The following is a 12,118-nucleotide window of genomic DNA, read 5'->3' on the forward strand; positions in this document are numbered from 1 at the left end:
CAGAGTGGGGAGCAGAACAGGCCGACCCACGAAGTACACTGCTGAGGGAGCAGCGGGGAGACAGGAGAGGTCTGCTGTGCCATGTGGGTCACCTCCGGGGCCAGGGATTGAACTCACACCGAAGCAGCTGCGGCCAGTTTGCAGTGCTGCGTCCGAACCCATTGCGCCACCAGGGAGGGTCATGGCATTACCATGTAAGTGTCACTTGCTCAGAAATGGAGAGGCTGTGGACGCGCAGATGAAAAGAAATCATGGCAATGATGACCTCTCTGGGGACGTGAGCAGCCAGGTAGACGGGCTCTCTCATGTGCAGGCGACTGTGTCCACTGTGCCCTGCTCGGCTGTGGTGGGGACAGCCTGGCGCTTCAGGGGTGCTCCGCCGTGAGAAGCCAGGCCAGGCAGTTTCACGGTGACCTTTTGAGAATGGGCTTCAAAAAACGACCTGAAAGAAAGCAGCCCTATCACGGTGTGGCCTTCCCCGTTCCTTTTACTCAAGTTACAGATTCATCACTTCTTGGGAAAATCGGCCTTGGGCACTGAACGCTTCCGCTCGCACAACCTTCCATAAAACGCCCCATTCATCTTTCTGGTCTGCGCCTTTCTTTGGGGAACAGCAGAAAGCATTTGAGAAAGAGGAAAGAGCCCAACTTTGACACGTGTGTATAAATGAACACTGGGGTTCTTCTTCAGGCAGAGCGTGCATTTAAATCCAGGTCGGGGGCTCCCTCCCTGTGCAGGGAGGGCTGCTTCTCCCAGCCTCGGTGTCCCCCAAGATTCGGGAGGAAATAACAGCTGATTTTAGTTACGGGGAGCTGCCCCTGAGATGAGGCAGGTCCTGCGGTTAGGAAGGTGCCTAGCATGGCGGTGCTGCTCGCAGGTGTTAGTACTTAATCCTATTAATTTCCTGTTAATTACCATTCTGTAACTCTTGCTGTTCGTAACTTACTATTCATAACTTGTCTGAGCAGCATGTTCTTAATGAGTAATATCCTTAACGACCCATAGAACTAATTTAGCGCCCTGTCCTCCTGCCTGGCAATAATAATATACCTGTTCAAAATGACTAATGCCTCACCCTAATGCTCCTGGCTGTGCTTCGGCCCTGCCCTGTCCATTCCCACTCTGCCCCCGGACTGACTTTTTCAAACACATTTGAGCAGAACATTTTTAAAACAAAGAGCTACTGTATTCTGCTTTGCGCTCTGGTCCAAAGTAGAGACATGCTCGATAAAGAGAGATTATTTTAAGGAATACAAGGCTCAACACACTTTTGGAGAGTTGAAAAACAATCAGTTTAAGCTAATTAAGAAAATTAATGATCATGCCTGTTGAATTAACACTCAGATTAAAAATGTCAAACTAATTTTAAAAAATAATGCTTTCCTTGAGTTTCTAAAATAACAAGTCACATGAATAACTGAATTTTTAACTCATGCTCATGTTCGTCTCCATAAAAGTGAAATTTTCTTTTAGTAAACCTGATCTTTTTTAGCACCAGTCCTGTCCTGAGGTAAATACTATACACACACACACACACAAAGTTATATCAGTAACATTTTCTGTATGTGTTCAAATAAAATAAAAGTACTAAACTATTTGCTTTGTTTTGCCAAGAGAGAAATAACTCGAGTGTCTCCTGATAAACCCCAGATGTATAACAGGGACTCAACAAATAGTTAAAAAGTGAATGAGAAAGAAATTATCCAAGTTTCTAAGATATTATCCATGCTAGGGGGTGGAGGGAGTAGGGGAGGAAGACTTGAGATGAAATTAGAAAACAGATGTTTTCATTAACCGGCGATGGGTTTAAAAACCAAAAAAAAAAACCAAACAAAAAAAAGTACACCTACATTTAAAAATCAAGCTTTTACTTGAACGTCGATTTCTAGCTTCTCTTCTAGAGCAGAAGCTCTCAAAGCAGTGACCGAGGTCCCTCCATCGCTCGCTCACTGACATTTAGAACAGCTGCTTCCATGGTGCCCTGGACTCTAATCCCTACTGTGGCTTCCACAGAGGCAGTCAGGTGCGATCTTCCCGCTCTTCCCCCTTGAGAGAAATGTACTTCTGGACGTCTTTATATTGAGTGGAAAAAATATTAAAGCCCCGTGATTTTTTTTGACACTCACCTGCTTTATTGACTCATTTCCTCTCTGGTCCCTTAGCTGTTTAGATTTGAGATCAATCTCCCAATCTAGAGGACATAAGGTCATGGAAAAGGCAGAGAAGGAATCCAAGTCAAGAGCAGTGGGTCACAGAGGGATAACTCAGTCTGACTTAGAAAAAGGGGCTGGAGCTGGGGAGGAAGTAGGGGAGGCTGAGGGCTAGTTCAGTGACAAACCAGTATCTTTAGTGTGGGAAACATCCACAAGCCAAAGAAGAGAGTGGAATGGGGCGCTCCGCTTTGGGTAGTGAGCAGGAGCCACGCTTCGCCTCACCTGGGAGCTCGGTCTTCTCGACAATGCAGACTCACAGGCTTATTTAGACAACAGTTACCTTTTCCATTTTTACATTTTAAAAAGAAGGTTTAGGGCTCTCCCTGGTGGCGCAGCGGGTTGGAGCGCTGCACTGAGAAGCTAAGCCAAGCTGAGGCCGCTTCAGTAGGAGTTGGAACCCGGCTCTGGAGCTGACTTGGCTCTCCTGTCTCACCCGCTGCTCCCCTAGCAGTGTGCTTTGTCAGCCTGCCTGTTCTGCTCCCCACTTGGTCTCTGGTGAAGCCTCCCACCCACCCATCCCCCACACCTCTGGCCTGTACCCCAGTTCTGAATGCATAAACAAATCGTTAAAAATAGGCCCTCCCTGGTGGCGCAGCGGGTTAAAACACAGCACTAAGAAGCTAAAGCCACTTCCGCATGAGTTCGATCCCCGCCTGCCCCGGAGGTGACCACAGGGCGCGGCAGACCTCTCCTGACCCCCCCGCTGCTCCCCTCAGCAGTGTACTTCGTCGATCTGCCTGTTCTGCTCCCCACTCTGTCTCTGGTGAAGCCTCTCACCGCCCCTGAGCCTCTGGCCTGTACCCCAGTTCTGTATGCACAAATAAATAAATCTTTAAACAATAAATTAATTAATTAATTAATTAATTAAAAAATAAAGCAGGTTTATTAGGAAAAGGAGAACGGAAGAGAGTCGCCTGCATAGTCACAGGCGGCACAGCTGCATTAGTTCTCTTGCTGGTGAGGTTGCCCTGGCAAAATACCACAGCCTGGGGCTTCAACAGCAGCCACTTATTTTCCCACAGTTCTGGAGACGGGGAGTGCAAGCTCAAGGTGCTGGCAGGGCTGGTTTCTGGGGAAATGTCTCTCCCTGGTTGCTGAGAACTCGTCCCGGCTGTGTCTTCCCACGGCCCTGCTCCGTGTGCATGGCCCCTGGCATCTCTCTCTTACAAGGACACGGTCCTGGTGGATTAGGGCCCCGCCTTTGACCTCATTCGAGAATACTTACCCCTTTAAGGGTTTCTCCACATATGGTCACATGGGGGGTTAGGACTTGTACAAACAAATTTGGGGGTCAGAAAGGGAATACAAGTCAGTTGATGGAGAGGGAAATGCACTGGACTATGGTGATGGCACACGGGTGATTTGGTGATGGGAAGCCCAAGGGGATTGCAGTTGAGATGGAAAAAAGCACAAAATATGTAAAAATAAACTAATATAATAAAAAAATTAATTCACATAAAAAAAAAGTCAGCTGATAGTGCCAAGCCAGACTTACTTTATGAGAATCCTTATTGTAACATTGGGCTCTCCCTGGTGGTTCAAGGGGCCAGACCACAGCACCATGAAGCTGTCGACAATCACTGTAGCAGGAGTATGATCCCCGCCCGGGAAGTGACCCACACGGCGCGGCAGATCTCTCCTGGCCCGCCCGCTGCTCCCCTCAGCAGTGTGCTTTGTCAGTCTGTCTGTTCTGCTCCCCACTCTGTCCGGTGAACCCTCTCACCATCCCCTCACCCGCATCCCACACCTCGGGCCTTTATCCCAGTTCTTGTGTGCATAAATATCTTTTAAAAAAAGAATCTTTGTAACAAGCGCCCCCAGTGATTCATATGCACGTTAAGTGAAAGTGGAGAGCGCTGGTTTTAGTGCATGACCTTCCAGACTTTTTTGGTTTAACTTCATGCATTCATATCATGAGGAAATAAAACCATGTGCACTGTCTTATAAACATGCCTTTTATAGAGAGCTGTCTATATTTAGCATATATCACAGATGCTACGTATGTGTAAGATATCTATATTTAACATATAAATATGCCAGCATATTATCAATAATATCCCTTGTCATTTAATATTATTCTGCCACATCCTTCCACAGCTTATAGCATCATAAGAAAATCTTAGGATTCCTAAAAATCCCCCGTAGTTAGGCATTTATATTGTTTTCGCTGTTATAAAAAAAAATCTGTAATGAACATCCTTAAAGTGACATTTCTGTACCAAATTTGTCCTAAAATGTGAATGTGATCATTTTGCATCCTGCAGGGGGCCCTCGCCAAGCTCAGTCTCCTCAGGCCCCAAGATCTGGAAGCCCCTCTCAACAGAGGCTCTCCCCTCAAGGCCAGCAGCCCTTGAGCCCCTCGTCTGGGTCTCCCCAGCAGCAGAGATCCCCAGGCTCTCCGCAGCTGTCCCGGGCATCCGGTGGCAGCTCTCCAAACCAGGCCTCCAAGCCGGGCGCCACCCTCACCTCTCAGCCCAGGCCCTCTATGCAAGGCCGCAGCACCTCCCAACAGGGCGAAGAGTCCACGAAGCCAGCCCCGCCCCACCCCCAACTCAAGTAAGTGCTGTGGGGGTCGGGACCTGAGTGATACTGGGTGGTGTCGGGGTATGGAGGGGGCTGGGCTGATTCAGGGTCAGGGCTGCAGACATCCAGCCCACAGAGCATGCTAACCAGAACTTTCTTTGAATAGGTACCTTCGCATGTTCACACATCTAAAAGTTATCAGCAACATCAAAGGTGTAACTGCAAAACCTAACTCCTGCGTCATGCTCATTAGAAAGACCAAGATAGCTTCGCTGCTATCAGCTTCCCTACTCCTTGCCCTCTGCTTCCCCAAGGGGACCGCTTTTGTGTCCGTTTTTGGTATGTTCCTTCAGCACTGTATTCCTAATACAAATACAAAACTATATTCTAATTTCTCCCCCACCTTTTTACACAGATGGTAGTATTCACTCTTCATGCCGTTCTTCCCCTGGCTTTTGACATTTAACAAGTTCTGGGACGCTTCCATTTATTTTACTGAAATGTTCTTTTCATGGCAATGTGGTATTCCACCATTTCATTATACCATCATTTATTTAACGAATCCACCATAAAAATCATGGTCTTTCTAGTGGCCTCACAAAAAAGGCTGCAATGAATTGCCCTGAAGATATGTTGTTTCTTACTCATGCAGGATCAGGTATAGAGAAAACACCTGAAATGCTACGGGTCAATCAGAGGGTAAATGCATTTTTATTTTGATAGCTCTTAGCAACTGGCCTCCAGGAAATTGGGCACAGTGGTTAACAGCACAGACTCTAAAGTCAGATGAGCTGACTTTCAACTCTTGTACTTCGAAGCTGCATGCCTCAGCAAAACTACTGAACCTCTCTATGCCTCATTGCAAAACAGGGACAATAGGCCTTACCCCATGGGGTTACTGCAAGGGTGAGGCTGAGTTCGCAGTCCTGTGTGGAACTAGCAAGGGTAAAACGTCCCTGTTTTGAAGAAAGAGGGTTTCAGATTTTTCTAACGCTGACAACCATGTGCAGACTGGTAAGCTTGTGACTGTCCACATCATTTCTTCCTATGCCTGTTGCCTCCACTAGACTGTGAGCCCCTTGAGGGCAGGTGCACCCAGCCCTAGGCAGCACAAAGTGACTGCTGCAGGCTGCCACACTCTTCACACAGCTGGCACTGTGAGGTTCCCACAGGGACTGGGGCTCTAAAGGCTTCGGGGGAAATGTAGGAATTGAAGCTCTGAATCATAGAGCTTAGAGGAGGCCAGAGGGTGATGCAGAGGAGGAGGGGAGAGGAGCCAGCACCCAGGCCTCCTGATTCCCAGAGCTGGACATGTTTGTGCAGAGGCCACTCTCCGGTGACCTCGCCCCCAGAGCAGCCTGGCTTGCAAACAGCGAGCCTCAGGTGCTCCAAAGCCTGTACCCACTGCAGGTGCAGCCACGTGGGCCTTTAAGTGAAGGGGTCTTCTGACCCTCCCGGTGGCGATGGGGCTCAGCCAGCCAGCTTCCAGGCAAATCCCTGACGCGCTTCCTCGGGAGCCCAGGCCTCGTTGTCTCAACCCCCTCTGCCTCTCTGTTGCAGCAAATCCCAGTCCCTGACCAACAGCCTCAGCACATCTGACACTTCCCAGCGCGGGACCCCAAGTGAGGACGAGGCCAAGGCCGAAACCATCCGCAACCTGAGGAAGTCCTTCGCCAGCCTCTTCTCTGACTAGCGCCGTCAGAGCTGGGGGCGGAGGCGCCCCCACTACCCTGGCCTGTCTCCCGCCTCAACTTCCTTCTCAAATTCAGTTCCAGGTGGGAACAGAACTGAGCGCCTGAAACACAGTCTGAATGCCTCTGCTCCAGAAACGGCACCGCTGCGCGTCCCCCCTTCCCTGACCATGACCTGCGGCGCCATCTGACTCGTGGGGGCCCTGAAGACGGTGCCTGCCACTCTGCCCTTCCGTGTGCTTGCTTCCCTGCCTCAGATATTCCAGTGCGATGTTGTGCGTGACCAGTTTTCTCCTTTCTTAGTCTTGTTCTGCTTGCCTCTGGTGAAGGGCCCCTGTGGGCCACGCCCCACCTCCATCAAATGCGGACAAAATGTGGTCGGACCTCAGAATACAGGAGGCAATGACCTTTTGCGGTGTTTGTCACACTAAGAGAAGCTCCTGCCGTGGCCACTTCCATCCAGACCGCGGGGGACACCCCACAGGCCAGGCCAACAGAGGCCCATCACGTCTGACCACCATGGCAAGTTAAGGACAACATCAGAAACCAGAACTGGTGTGACGGGGGACCAGGAGATCCTTGCAAAGCCCCCACGCCCACAGCGTGACCCTACATTGGACTGTCAAGAACCAACCCCGGTCCTTTCAGGATTCATAACGAGGAAGACACCAGCTCTGGCAGCTGGCCCTCTGTACACACTCCGGATCCCACCAGGCGCGTTTCCTCCTCCAGCCCATAGGGGAAGCCAGAGAGAACCAGCAGATCGCGACACCCTGCAAAGCGTGGCCTGGGTCACCCAGTTACCCGTGGTCAGAGGTGTCTAAGAAACACAGCTTTGGTTTCTTACTTTGAGCTTGGTAATTCACCTCGCCATGGCAGAGGCTTAAAGAAATTAGCTTTGACTTGGTTGAACCCAAACTTCACTGACTGGACAAGTTAACTGCAGAGCTGGATAGGTGAGCGGTTGTGAGGAGTTGACTCCCTCTGTCAACCAGTGAGCATGGAGCCGCAGCTGGAGACCTCTGGGTCTGGCGGCATGGACGAGGGAGGTCGGCAGTAAGCATGATGGGCATGTGTGAGGGGAGGCTCGGTACTCTTCCCAGACCCCCAAACCACCTCTCTTACTCCATCTCTGTGCCCTGCTGGACCAGTGTCTCCAGGGCGGCCCCTGCCAGATTCCTGGGCCTTGCTTTGCCAGGGACTCCTCTTTGCCAGCTCTCACCCCCTAGCAGACTGCCTGCCGTGATCAGTTGGGGTGCAGGGGTGACGCGAATCACCACGCACCTGGTGCTAGACACAGTGCAGGTGCCAGGAGCTCCCCCTGAGAGCACAGGATGTTAGGACATCATGGCTCCAACCCCTGACGCCCTGCTGGGTGGCTTGAGTATGTCTCACCCTCTGCTCTCTGGGAGAGCATGGGAGGCGAGAATGAACGTGCGCTTGGCCTGGTGCAGCTTCTGAGGCCTGAGAGATACGGATCACCCGGTAGTCAGCTGACTGTGTCCAGGTCCCCGGGACATAGCAGCTGTCGCCATCTCTTAGGTCCTCCAGAGTCAGACGAGTGGGGTGAAGAGGCCAGAGATGCTGTCCTAGGGCACTGGGTCACCCAGCCTCTTTGGCCTCAGAAGAACCGACCTTCAAGCTGGCCTCCCCACAGACCATTGACTAAAGGCTGGCTCAGATTCCAAAGTTCCAGCTTTGCACTTGGCTGTCAGAGAGTCACACCATTAGGCCATTAGGATTGTCTAACTCCACCCTGCCCTGCTCCCTCCCTTGTGAGCAAATTAGTATAAGAGCAAGAGCACCTTTTCTCCTCTCTTCAGACCGCTGGTCTTGGACTTCACCTACAAGGCAACCTGGCATAAGAAAGGTCAAATGGAGTCAGTGGCCAGTGAGCATGGAGCCGCAGCTGGAGACCTCGGGGTCTGGCGGCATAGACGAGGGAGGTCGGCAGTGAGCATGATGGGCATGTGTGAGGGGAGGCTCGGTACTCTTCCCAGACCCCCAAACCGCCTCTCTTACTCCATCTCTGTACCCTGCTGGACCAGTGTCTCCAGGGCGGCCCCTGCCAGATTCCTGGGTCTTGCTTTGCCAGGGACTCCTCTTCCTCCTTTTTGCTCAGTGCACATCATGCCAAGTAGGCTGGCCTGGGGCTGCCAGAGCATTAATGCTGTGCCTGGGCAGCACAGAGCACCTTGGTGCACAGTAGGTGTGCAGGCGTGTTTCAGGTTCCTAGGAAACTATGAAGTTACTAAAATGTGAACAGAGTGTTAAGATTGAAGACAAAGGCTGTTGAATCTCCACGTGCATCAGTGTGAGGAAGCCCCTTGGCCAGGAACAAGTCAAACCAACAGCGAGGTTAGTGCAATGAGTAAGAGGCTGAAGAGACTCCATGGTAGTTTTTGCACTCTCTACCTGAGTCTGCAAAGGAAGAGGAGGCCTTGGGGGCGGGGCGGGTGACAGCTGCCCCTCGTGGTGAGTTGTCTGTAGGGCTGGGCTGGGGGGAAGAGGGAAACTGCCATAGTCGTCAGCCTATCTGAGAGGCCACAGAGGGCAGGCAGGACATACAGAGGCAGCCCAGGGCCCCTCGCAGACCAGACACCCAGACAGACCCCGGCCGTGCCGCCTCAGAGCCCTGTCCTTCCAGCACCAGCGACAGGCCAGCTCTCTTGCTTTGTGCAGTTTCACACAACAGGCCTGCCACTGCAGGGTATGTGAAATGGGTCAGTGTTTACATCCTGGCCTCGGGGGCTAGCTCCTGCAGCCCTGTAGGCAGGAGGCGCTCAGGAGCGTGGCCTCAGGGCTCTCTATGGCAGACACCTGGAGTGTGGTGTGGGCAGAGTTAAGTGGGCACACCTGAGCCTGGAGGCCGAGGGCGTTGAGGGCGACATCACGCAGCGACTAGATGGGTTATGGTGGAGCAGCTACGAAAGGAAGAGCAGCCGCTACGAGAGGAAGAGACCGTGAGGGAACGCCGGAGAGAAAGTAAGATTTGCCAGACCCTCCCCGCCACCCTTCCCCTCCCCAGCCTCCCTGCCTTACCAGCCTGTGGGCTTGCCCTAAAGTGATTGGTGTAGAAAGAGCATTAATGCTTGAAAAGCCACCCAGGGCTCCAGAGCGCTCCTTTGCCTGCCTGCTGGCACTACAGCCACTCGTTGACGTGTTTAGGAGAGAGAGGATGCAGGCTGGCATCAGGGGTTACGTGACCTCGGTCAGCTTTGCACGTGTGGTGGGAACAGCCCAAGGGCACTTTGCTGTGTACGGGGAGAGCAATCACGTCGGTTACTGCCTGCAGACACGTGTCGGAAGCTGGCCGTAAGTCCGAAGTGGTCACTGATTAAATTCAAAGTTTTAGTCTAATATTTAGGCTCTAACTGTATGGCTTGGGCTGGAGGCAAATCGGAAGGCCAGGCGCCAGGCAAGTCCAATCGGCCCATTAACCACGCGGGATGCGTGAAGGGCACAGAGGCTTCCGTGTTGCCATAGACACGACACGCAGCTGAAGCAGATGAGATTGGACACTTGGGCGGTGCATTCAGAGCGCTCTGGACGGGCAGGCACGATGAAGGTAGCCTGCGAGTGCTCTCAAATACTAGACATTTCTTATACAATGTGTGCGGGTTCTTTACAATCTTAACTGCCTTTCCTACTGTTTATTCTGATGATCACTTCATTTCAGTTTCCAAATTCTGCATTTTAAGTATTTTCTCTCTATGGTCTTGCATTGATAGAGCAAGAGCAAACATTTCTTTGCTGCTCTGAACATTTCCTCTGCCATAGTAGAAACTTCAGTGTTAGACCACTGGGGAACCCCAAGAGATGTTAGCCATGATTAAACCATTATGTGACTTACTTAGTACTTCCCAGGAGTCTTATCGGCTCCTGGAGAGTATGTAAGGGTGTTAAGCAGGTTGACAGCCCCGCAGAGCACTGGGGTCTGAGGTTGTGTATTCCCAGGCAACTGTACAGGTTTGGAGCCTTACCTGGGGCTGGGCCCCAGGGAAGGGCAGCAGAGGGAGTGTCAGGACAAAAGCACTATCAGGCTAAGTAGTGATCTCCGGAATTAGTCAGCCAGAGGTGAGAAAGGATAGTATTCAACTGCTTTTACCAGATCACAAAACTTTAAGTTGGAAAGAGAGGCTGTCTCCTGTGGTTTGATTTGCAACAGGCACACTAACCCCAAAACCAACTGAAAGGGGAAGTAAGGGAACACGGAAGTTGTTAACAAGCCAGTGGTACAGAACATTATGCAACAATGCTTCCAGGCACTCAGCCACCTTGCCTCGGTCACGGTAGATCCAGGCTGTCGGAGCCAGTGGCCAGCTGCCGCCCACCGTGATTCGTTCTCATCACACACCAGCAATAGATATCGCTCCAGTATCAGTGTCATGAAACGAATAGAGGATTTTATAAGCTTCTAACTATAAATTGGCTATTCAAGAGGAAAAGCTCGGAGGGCTGTTCTAGGAATGCAGAAAGAACCGTTGTGAGGACTGCCGACCCAGGGGTTGGCACCCCGCCGATGTCCTGAACCACGCGGTCTGGTAACTGGCAGAGAGCCGAGGTCCAGCGGGAAAGCCCCTGCGTGACACCAGCACCGCTGCGGACCCCAGTGCCCTTCGGGAAGGACTAGATTTTGGAAGCGTATTTATGGTATTCGGTGCTTCTCGTTATCACTGTGTCCTCCACCCCCGCCACACACCCTCACCTGGTGCCACCCAAGATTCTAAGGCCACATGGAGGCGTGTTGGAGAGCTGGGATGTCTCAGAACCCATCAAAGCTTCAGGGTGGCTCCGTCAGCCCAGCCCCAATAGAAGTCATAGGGCATCTAGTGAACACTTTTCCAAAGCTGTCCTATTGCTCCGTTATTACAGAACACCCCAGAAGCAAGTGTCAACAGCCCCAATCCTTTACTTGTACATTAAGCTACTAAAGGCGACATGGCTCTGGAAAAAATCACATTATTGATGAATTTTCTTCACTGTGATGGAAAAAAAAATGTGTAGCAAAAAAGAAAAATTTTCACATGTACGTAGGATGCAAAATATTCTTGCAGCATATAACATTCCAAGCCATTTCCTTATATGCAAACAGATTTTTAAGAAGCAGGAAGACATTGGCAATATTCCTCAATATTTTCTGCAAATACTTATAGCATTTTATTCCCGTGTTGTGATTTGGATTTTAATTTGTCACTAGAGCATGTTTCTACAGTTGTTTGTATGAGGTATCTGTGTTTGGCCTTTTTCTTGTAGGAAAAATAAATCTTGATTTTTGGGCATTTTCGGCCTTCAAAGCAAATGTTCTTCAAATAATAAGAGGTTATCTTTGAAGAACAAGTGTTTGACCAGCATGCAAAGCAGACCATGGTTAAAAGATGCCATCTACTCAGATTACGAATTAGGCATCAAGGGTTCAAAACACAAGGAGAAGCAATGACCTCCTCTCCAGAAGCAGCAGAAACAAGTGCTCTGTAACCTCAGACAGGGCTGCTTCAGAACCTGGCAGGTTCCACCATCGCGCATGAGAAAGCCGCAGAGGCTGGTTCAACCCTACTCACTCTGCTTTTATCCACTGTGTAAGCCAGGCTTCTGAAACGAGTTTCTCTGAAGAGAGGGAGCCCCAATAGCAGAGCCACACTGAGGATATGAGTATGGTCTCTGACAATTCTGAAATGTCCAAGTAATGTT

The 12,118-nt window shown here is 50.8% G+C and overlaps 1 protein-coding gene across 1 annotated transcript in view; it reads left to right on the top strand.

The window, feature by feature from the left end:
• The window catches only part of LOC101635960 (synapsin-3), a 57,395-nt gene extending 45,302 nt beyond the window's left edge, over positions 1 to 12,093 (top strand). Inside the window, exons 7-8 of the mRNA XM_012735277.1 lie at positions 4,478 to 4,769; positions 6,297 to 12,093. Coding sequence (XP_012590731.1) covers positions 4,478 to 4,769; positions 6,297 to 6,429 — 425 coding nt within the window. The 3' untranslated portion in view covers positions 6,430 to 12,093. The remainder of the gene's footprint in view (positions 1 to 4,477; positions 4,770 to 6,296) is intronic.
• The last annotated feature ends 25 nt before the right edge of the window (positions 12,094 to 12,118 follow it).

This window comes from Condylura cristata, unplaced genomic scaffold, assembly GCF_000260355.1.
Source record: "Condylura cristata isolate star-nosed mole 26May11 unplaced genomic scaffold, ConCri1.0 scaffold00004, whole genome shotgun sequence".
NCBI classification, from domain to species: domain Eukaryota; kingdom Metazoa; phylum Chordata; class Mammalia; order Eulipotyphla; family Talpidae; genus Condylura; species Condylura cristata.